At 60.6% G+C, this 8563-nt stretch overlaps 1 protein-coding gene across 3 annotated transcripts; it reads right to left on the reverse strand.

Moving 5' to 3' along the window:
• Nucleotides 1–857: 857 nt before the first annotated feature.
• Erf (ETS2 repressor factor) lies at nucleotides 858–8256 on the reverse strand. 3 transcript variants are annotated; one of them, XM_038340384.1, is made up of 4 exons: nucleotides 8104–8256; nucleotides 3590–3824; nucleotides 3113–3228; nucleotides 858–3011 (listed from the first exon to the last, which is right to left on the reverse strand). In XM_038340384.1, exons 1-4 carry the CDS (start codon nucleotides 8123–8125, stop codon nucleotides 1729–1731), a joined length of 1656 nt encoding a protein of 551 aa, XP_038196312.1. In that variant the 5' UTR covers nucleotides 8126–8256; the 3' UTR covers nucleotides 858–1728. The 3 variants fall into 3 exon arrangements, with proteins under 3 accessions (XP_038196312.1, XP_038196311.1, XP_038196313.1); XM_038340383.1 differs by lacking the exon at nucleotides 8104–8256 and adding an exon at nucleotides 7634–8071; XM_038340385.1 differs by lacking the exon at nucleotides 8104–8256 and adding an exon at nucleotides 3934–6860.
• Nucleotides 8257–8563: the final 307 nt, after the last annotated feature.

Genomic DNA, 8563 nt, shown 5'->3' on the forward strand with positions numbered 1-8563 from the left:
GTTCCTAGCCATCTCTAACTACTTCCAGAATATCTGACACCCTCTCCTCCTGCGGCACAGCACGATACACGAATATGTGTATAGCCCAAAAACATATATACATTTCTTCCAAAATTTTAATGTGTAAATCTGTGTGAATGTATGCCAATTCTATATGGGTATCAGAAGCCAGAAGAGGGCAACAAATTCCCTGGAGCTGGAGTTAGGGATTGTAATGAGTCACCCTACATGGGTGCTCCGAACAGAACTGAGGTTTTCTGGAAGAGCAGAAGCATTCAACCACCCACTCCAGCCCAAGGCACTGCAAGCCTCATCAAAGGACCCCAAGCACAATGATAACAGGACACTCCCCTTTTTATACGGTCCAGGCAAGCCTTAAACTAGAACTTCCCACCTCATCAAGTGCTGGAATTACAGGCGTGGACCACTAAACCCTCTTCCTCGCACATTTCGAGAGAAGCTGGGTGCTAGAGGCAGTTCAAAGCACAGGACCCTCCACCAGGGACCTGATGGGAGTGTGGCTCAGCAGTCAAGAGCTGGAGGGGAAAAGCAATTCAGGTCATAGGAGAACCAGGGACAACAGGCTCATCCCTGTTAAGGGTCAAGAGGCAGATTGAAGATAGGAAACCGGTCAAGGAAATACAAGACTAGAGAAAGCCAGAGCCCTTAATCTACTCTGAGGCGTGTGACACCTGAAAGGCGGTCAGAGCTCCCCAGGCAGATGACCTGTTCAGACGGAGTCAGGCCTTTGGGCCACAGATGGAAGCAGGTGTGTCTGGACCTGCCCGGAACTAAGGGAGGTCTGTGGTGATGCTGTGGCTGGCTGCACCCAGTACCTAGGACAGATTACCACAGGCAAAGGTCCAAAGTTTTATTGTTTTGAATACATTCTCCAGCAGCCCCCTTAAGTCCCACCCCACCCTCCATTCCCAATACAGAATAAGGCTTGACCACAGCCCTCCAGGCCACCCCTGGGAGGCAGAGAGGGGCTTCCAGTTTGGTTTCAAGGGACCCCCCTTCCTGTCCCCTGACCCACCTGCCCATGGGTCAGACCTAGGACCAGCTGGGGGTGGGTGTGAGGGACTGGACCAGTACTGGGGTGGAGTGGGGAACAGGCACTTGTAGAGATTTGTGGCCCATAGATTTGCAGCCCCCCTCACCTTCCTCTGCCTCCCACCCCACCACCCCCACAGAATTTTTGGTTTATAAAATTGTCCCTCCAGCCCCTACTGCAACCTTGTGGGGTCTAAGAAACCCAGGCACTCACAGCCCCTACAGGGGCAAGGAAGGCAGGGTTAGGGCTGGGAGGAGGGGGCTCGGAAGAGAAGGGGTAGGACGAGGTAAGTGGCAGAGAACAGGGAGGGGGTCAAGGCTTTACTTCCTTTTTTTTTGTAATACAAAAAAGTTCCTGGGTGTTAAAAGGCCAAAGCCTCTGTTGAAATAGAAATCCCCAGAATGGAGGTGCCCCCCTAACACTCCCCTCCCGCCCCCCCCCCACCACTTTGCGGAACTTAGAAACCCAGAGATGAGGAGATTAGCCCCCAGTCCTGGGTACCCACCCACCCTACCATTTAAAAAAAAAAGTTTTATACAAAATGTGGGGAGGAGAAAGGGAGGAGGCAGGGAAGAGACTAAGAGAGCTGCCCTCACCTCCAGGGCTTTGTGGGGGTTAAGGCAGCAAAAGCTCAGGGTGTTGAGGGGGCACACGGGGGCCCTTGCCCACGGCTCTCAGGAATCTCGATGCTCCAGAGAGAGCTGGGCTGTGGCGTGCTGGAGATCAGAGCTCACCCGTCGTGGGGTGAGTGGCCCCCCGGCCTCCCCAGGGCCCGTGTCCCCACGCACCTTCTTGTCCTCACCCTCATCCTCAGGGCCCCCAGACAGGGCCCCGCCCCCCTCCAGGCGACAGTCTTCACTCCAGCGCCGCTTGAAGCGCAGTTTAAGGGGCATGCACTGGGCTGCCCCAGGAGCCTCTCCGGGCTCTGGCTTTGGGGGAGCAGGTGGGGCACGGGGAGTCTTGAACACCTCCCCATCTTCCTCATCCTCGTCACTGATGTCAGTCACCTCCACCTCCTCGGACTCGCCTTCTGAGATGGGCTCCACCTTGATCTGGGGTGGTGGCGGCGGGGGGGCCAATGCGCCTGCCCCCTCAGCCAGCCCACCTGAGCCACTGCTACCGCCACTCTTGTCGGTGCCTCCTGGAGCCTTCTCTCCAGCTGCCCGCTGCCGGCGTCCTAGCGGAGGTGGCTGCAGCTTAAACTTGAACGGGGATGAAGAGGAGGAAGAGGAAGACGAGGCTGAGGAGGGGACCGGTGGGGTCTCAGGTGCCATGGGCGGCAGCGGGCACTTGTCAGGGCGCTGTGGCTGGGGCACCACCAGCCCAGGGTAGTGCAGGAAGGCGCGGGGACTGAGGTGGTAGTTGTAGACGCTTTGGGTGTGGGCCTGCAGGTACCGTTTCATGTCCTCGGGGCTGAAGGAGAAGTGGGAGCCTCCCCCTGAGCCACTAGGACCCCCACCACCACCGGGGTACATAGGACTCAACGTGGGCGAGGGTGTGTAGGCCAGGTGGGTGGGAGTCATAGGCAGAGCCGGGGAGAGCTGAGGGGGCAGAAGGGAGCCAGGCCCAGCCAAGGGTGACACAGGGAAGGGGCTTAGGGGTTCAGGACCACCCCGGGGCCGGGGGTAGACACGGAAGACACCAGGGTCATGCGGGAGGCGGGCCAGGGGGGGCCCTCGGAAGGCACCCAGCTCTGGAGGGCCAGGTGGTCGTGCCCGGGGGTCCTCTCCCAGAGGCTCCTCCAACTCTGACGTGCCATCACTACAGTCACTGACTGAGCCCCGGCCCAAACGTCGGGCTACCACAGCAGAGAAGAGAGAGGAGGAAGATGAAGAGCAGGCCGGTGGAGATCGGGGATCCTCCGTGGGGGACAGCACCTCGGAAGGCGTTGAAGGGGGGAAGCGGAAATGGCTGCCACCCGATGGCACTGGAGGAGCACTTTGGGGCACTGCACCCCCTGACAAGAGAAGGGAGAGTTGGCATCAAGATCTCTGGTCCATGCTGGACACAGGCAGACCCACCTCTTCATTCCAGTCCATGCATCCCCGGCACACTCACCGGCCAGCCCCACGTCGATGAAAGGGTAATTAACCAGCACCAGCTTGTTGAAGTTGAACTTGTAGGTGAACCGCTTGCCCTTGGTCTTGTGCAGAATGCGTTTGTTATAGTAATAGCTGTGGGCACAAAACACCACGGGGCCATCAGGAGAACACTCCAGAGGACTCAAGCAACATGACATGTGGCTGTGTGCCACTCATAAAGGGTACCCAATCGCCTAAGGCCACAAAAGAGAAACCAAGTAGCCAGAGAGAGGTGACCACACCACAAGCTCCAATGGTGACAGCATTCTCTACCTGGGATATCCTCTGTGACCTACGAGCTCATAAAAGGCCAGGACTTGCCCAAGGCCCAAGTTCACACAGCTAGAGGATCTGATAGAGCTAGATATCCAACCCAAACCTGTCCTCATGCACCAGGGGTTTCCAACCATGGGGACCAACTTCATGTCCTGCAGGACCCACAGCCCCTTCTCACCGCAGGGCCCGGCTCAGCTTGTCATAGTTCATCTGGGGCTTGCACTTGCGGACACCCCAGAGGCGGGCCACCTCATCAGGGTCCTTGATGACAAATTCCCCGTAGTCCCCCTGCCAGGCGATGACGCCCTGGTACTCCTCCTTCCGTAGCAGCTCCAGAATAAAGTGCCACAGCTGGATCTGCCTTGAACCAGGGGATGACTCCGGTTTGTAGGCCCAGTCTGGGAAGGCAAACCCTAGGGACAGGAGATAGGGAGTGGCCTGGGGTCAAGATGCCAAGTCAGGGGCTCTGGGTCACACCCTAGAGTCCACCTCCTGCCCAGCCCTTCGGCCCCCTCCCCTCACCGAATGAAGACTTCCATCAGAAGGTGACAGTATGTGTATCTGTGAGGGGGTCAGACAGGCGCTAGGAGGAGGGGGAGCAGGAGCCTGCTCCAGCGACACCGGGAGAAACAGGAAACCAACGGCGGCGGGTCCCGGGGCCAGTGCCAGGGGGCCAGGCACCAAGCCAGGATGGCGGGCAGGGCTGCCAGTGGGGGAGGGGGAGGAAAGGGCACACATGGCCAGTAGGATGGGGGTACAGCCCTTTCTATGTACCCCTACTTCTATTCAAAGCCAATAAATAGTGCCCCCCCCCCAGCTTTTGCGATACTCTCCTTAGAAACATATATGATCTTTCCTCTTAGACACATAGAAGCTCTTACTCCCACCAAGGACTAGAGAGGAATTTTTTTTTTCTTAAAAGGACCAGGCCGGGTGGGGTGGCTGGTTGACGATGAGGTCAGCGCTTGCACACACAGAGGCTTCTGTCTTCCCTTGAGAGTGAAACCCAGACTGTCTGAGAAAGAGCCCCCCCACCCCCCACAGCACTGGACCCTCTGAGCCACAATGCCCTCCCCCAGTCCACCCTTAGGACCTGGATGGAGGGGACCTGGTCCAGACAGAGCCCAAGCTGGCCCAGAACTGTCACCTTCCTCCTCCTTCCACCCTCTCCTTTCCATCCTCAGTTTACTCCCACCTGCTGGCCCGCCCCCAGCATTAACCTTGGGTAGAGGTTGGTGGTGGGCTGACTTGGTCCCTAGAGGGGGTGGGCAGCCTGGGGTGGGGGGGCTGCGGCTGTTGTCATTTCCCAAACCCCCGGGTAATCAGGGACCATCAATAATTCAGCACCAGGCAGCCGGTAATGGAGGGGTGGGAGGAGGGAAAGGAGAGGAAGGCAAGGAAGGGGGGAGGCAGATCAGGGGCCCTAGCGCCATTATAGAAGACCAAGGTACATGGCAAAAAAATGGGTGGGGTCCCAAGCCCTAGCCAAACTGGTGTGAGTCAGTACCCCCCCCCCTTTGGGCCCAGCTCAAGCAGAAACCAACCAGGCCTCTGCAAGACTGAGCCTCCCTATAGCCTCAACCCCAGAGTGAAATCCAAAAGAGGCTCCTTCTCCTTGGGACAACACAGGAATCAGGAGCTCCAGTCCAGCAGGGACCACCTTTTCCAAATACATTACACAACGTTCCCCTACACAGACTTCGGAACCCTGGGTAGAAAGGGATGGCCAGTTCAGCACTCCCCTTAGTCCACATGCCCCATTCAGAAATCCCTGCCTCAAACCAGCCAGTCACTGCCAGGTTCCAGGAACATGATTTCCAGCTGTTTGGGACTTTGTGCCCAGAGTCCTGCACCAGCAGCCCTATTCAGTTTAGCAAGGACAGTCCCTGACAACCCCTAAGGACCCATGCGCTCACAGCCCCATCCTTCTCTTGGGAATCCGGGAGTTCACCCCATCATCTCTATTCTGCTATAGAGAACCAAGGTCCAGGGTATCCCAAGTCATCAAGTCCCCCCTCCATATACCCTAAAACCACCTCCAAAATTCTCCTGGTTCCCATCAGGGCACAAAGCTCCATGCTACTCCCACCTCAGTTCCAATCTAGTTCCCAGTCCGGGGGGAGGGGGGGCGGAGGGGAGGCGAAGCCCCTAAGACATCAGTCTGGAGGTGGAGGGGTGTACTGACTTCCACCCTCCCCCCCAAAATTAAAGCCACCCTTCCCAGCCCACCAGCCCCAGCCTCCGTGTCCCGGTAACCAGGCAACGTGTGTGCAGCGACAGTCCTGGGAGCGGGGGAGCAGGAGGCTAAAAATAAACTTTGCAGAAGAGAGGGAGAGAGACTGCATGCAACACAAAGGGAACTCGGAAAGGAGGTGGGGGGCTCTGGAAAGGCCTCAAGCCCACATTCTGGGAGCTGTCCCAGGCCCCCTTGTTAACCCCCTTCCCTAAAAAACATCACCCCCAGGCCTGGACCCTGGCTGCCACTTCTGGCAGAGACCCCTCCTCACCCCACCCCAGCACCACCCTAGTACCGGCTTTCCTCATCAGGACACAGCATACACGAGGGACTGTTCCCAGCTTTGGGGAGGGGACGGACTGGGGGTGACGTCAGGGTGTCTCAATGGGGCTCTGTTCCCCAGGCCTTGGAGCCAGGAGCCAGGCACGGGCAAGGAGACCATGTGTGTGTTGTATACGGGTCCACGTGCTTAAATCACGGAAACACCAGCTCTGCAGCAAGAAAGCTTGAGGGTATAGGACCTCTCTGGCATGTGGGTCCAGTGAGGCTGGGAGAAGGCGGCTGGGGCTGAGGGAAGGGCTCCAGAAACACAGGGTGTAGAGTGGCTGCAGACAGGAAGGGCTGGGATGGCTGGGTCCCAGAAGGCACACCTGGATATCCCAGACTGTGCAAGCCTGGGTGGGGGCATAAGTTCTGGGAAACAACCCCCAACTTAACATGACTACCTAAACTTTTTTTTAGGGAATTATAGGGGTCAGATGTGGGGAGGGGATGAAAATACGTCTGCCTCCTGGGGGGCCTCAACACCTCCCCCACTCCAGGCAGACCTCGATGGCGCCAGAGCCGGGAAGAAAACAGGAAGTGGGAAACAGCCACGGCGGAGTACAGAAGCGCCGGGATGGAGGATGATCAGACGGAGGGGCGCGTAGTGGCCCGCAGTAGAAGAGACAGACCGACCCGGAGGCCGTTCCGGTCTCTCGCTTTCCCCAGAGAACCTACACGCGACCGGGACCCCAGGCAGGGTTGCAGTGGCCCTACAGGTCCCGTCAAGCCAAGGCCCGTAGCACAGAGGGAAGACAAGGCGGGGTTGTCTGGGAGCTTCGGTCCCCTCCCCGGGCGAGGCGAGGTTCCTGCTGCCCCCAGGGCCCGGCAGCCCGGGAGCCTGTGGGAGTCGGGGAGTAAGTGGGACGCACGTGACTGACCCTACGGCACTGCGCACCCCTGCCCCACCCCCGCCCCCCTCCTCGGCCCCAATCCCCTGGCGCCGGAGCCCCACTCCGAGCCCTTTAAGAGCCGCCCCCACCCGCCAAGCAAGGAGGTGGGGTGGGTGGGCCGGTCGGGGCACACACCCGCACATAGGAGCCCAAGCCGTGGCCGCCGCCGGGGGAAGGAAACAAGTTTGAACAGCGGCGCCCGGCCCCCTTTCCCCCCCCCCTCCCTCGTCCCCGCCCCGGGCCGGATTCCGACGGGGCAGACGGGCAGGGGGCGGCGAGGCCCCCTCCCCCCGCGCAAAGTCCAGCCTGTGCAAGCCCGGGGGCGGCGGGGGAGGGGAAGGGGGAAAAGTCCGAGTGGGAGGGGGGTTAATCCTGCTGCCCCCCGCCCGGCGATCGGGGGGGGAGGGGAACCCTGGCCCCTTAAGGAGGAGCAACTTGGCGGGGAAGAGAGGGGAGGAGGGAAAAGACGGCCCGCTGAAAGAGAGGCGCAGGATCGGGGAGGGGGAAGGACGATGAGGGAGCCTCTGCATTCCCCCCCCCCATCTTTCCCACCCTCCAACTCCCGGCCTCCGCCCGCGCCGGAGGAGGGTACCCAAGTCTCCCCTGAGCCACCTTAAAGCCGCGCGTTCTAAGGTCGGAAACAAAAAGTTCCTTTTTCGAACGTTCGGGCTGCGCTTTGGAACTTTGCGACTCAGTGCGGGCGGGGGAGCGAGGAGACGGACGGGGGAGGGGCGGTGCAGCTCGGACCCCGAGTCCCGTGCTCCCCACTTACGCTCTGCTCTGGGCCATCCCGTAACCCGCTCACCCGGTGCGGGGCACGCGCCGCCGTGAAGGTCACCGGCCGGACCGCGTAGCGCAGAACCGAGCATAGCGGGCCCCTGTATCGAACCCTCCCCCCTCGCCCCGCACACGTCCCGGCCCCCGGAGTGCAACGTGACAGAACGACTGGGAGGGACTCTGCCACCCCAGAGATCCCTGGAGAGCCCAGGTTGCCGGGTCCGAGCAGGAAAAGACCAGCACCCGCAGCACCCACACCATTCCAAGAGGATCCACGGAATTGGGGCTCCCAGGCAGCACCTCAGCTTGCGCCGCGAGAAGCAACAGGTTTCGAGTGCTTGGGGGTCCCCCCAGAACTGGGGATCAATCGGGCTCCCCTGAACCCCTTCAGCCCCCACCCAAAGTTTTTCCTCCCGGTTTCCCGGGGCAACAAGTCTCCCCCACACGTGCTGCCCCCGCCCCCACCTGTGTCCGCCGGGGTCTTCATGCTGGGGGGCCCGGGGCAAGGCGCCCCGACTCCGGGCCGCTGCTCCAGGCGCCCGCGTTGCCCCGTCCCGTCCCGCGCCCGTTGGGACGCCCTCGCCGCCGCACCCGGCCTCGCCTCTCAGAGCCTCTCCCCTCCCCGCCGCCTCCCGGGTTAATATCGCACTCCGGGGCCGGGACGCCCACGCCCCCCGGCCGGCGACGTCACCACCGCGTCGCCATGGAGACACTGTGCCCGCCCCCTCCCGCGCACACGCACACACATACACACACACACATACACACACACACACACACACACACACACGCTTGCCGGCGCGCTGCCACTGAGGACCGGCCGGCTCTTGGCTTAAAGGGGCCGCGCGGCGGGGGAGAGAGGAAGAGGAGGGCGGGGAGGGGCTGGGGAGTCCTAGGGGTCACGACCCTTCTTGGAGGCTCTAAG

Source organism: Arvicola amphibius, chromosome 8 (assembly GCF_903992535.2).
Source record: "Arvicola amphibius chromosome 8, mArvAmp1.2, whole genome shotgun sequence".
Lineage (NCBI taxonomy): Eukaryota > Metazoa > Chordata > Mammalia > Rodentia > Cricetidae > Arvicola > Arvicola amphibius.

Coding starts and splice junctions, on each gene's coding strand:
- Erf (XM_038340383.1), bottom strand. CDS start 7,730: ATGCTCGGTTCTGCGCTACGCGGTCCGGCCGGTGACCTTCACGGCGGC. Junction 3,825..7,633: donor GGGATGGCCCAGAGCAGAGC/GTAAGTGGGGAG, acceptor TCCTGTCCCTAG/GGTTTGCCTTCCCAGACTGG. Junction 3,229..3,589: donor AAGCTGAGCCGGGCCCTGCG/GTGAGAAGGGGC, acceptor TTGTGCCCACAG/CTATTACTATAACAAACGCA.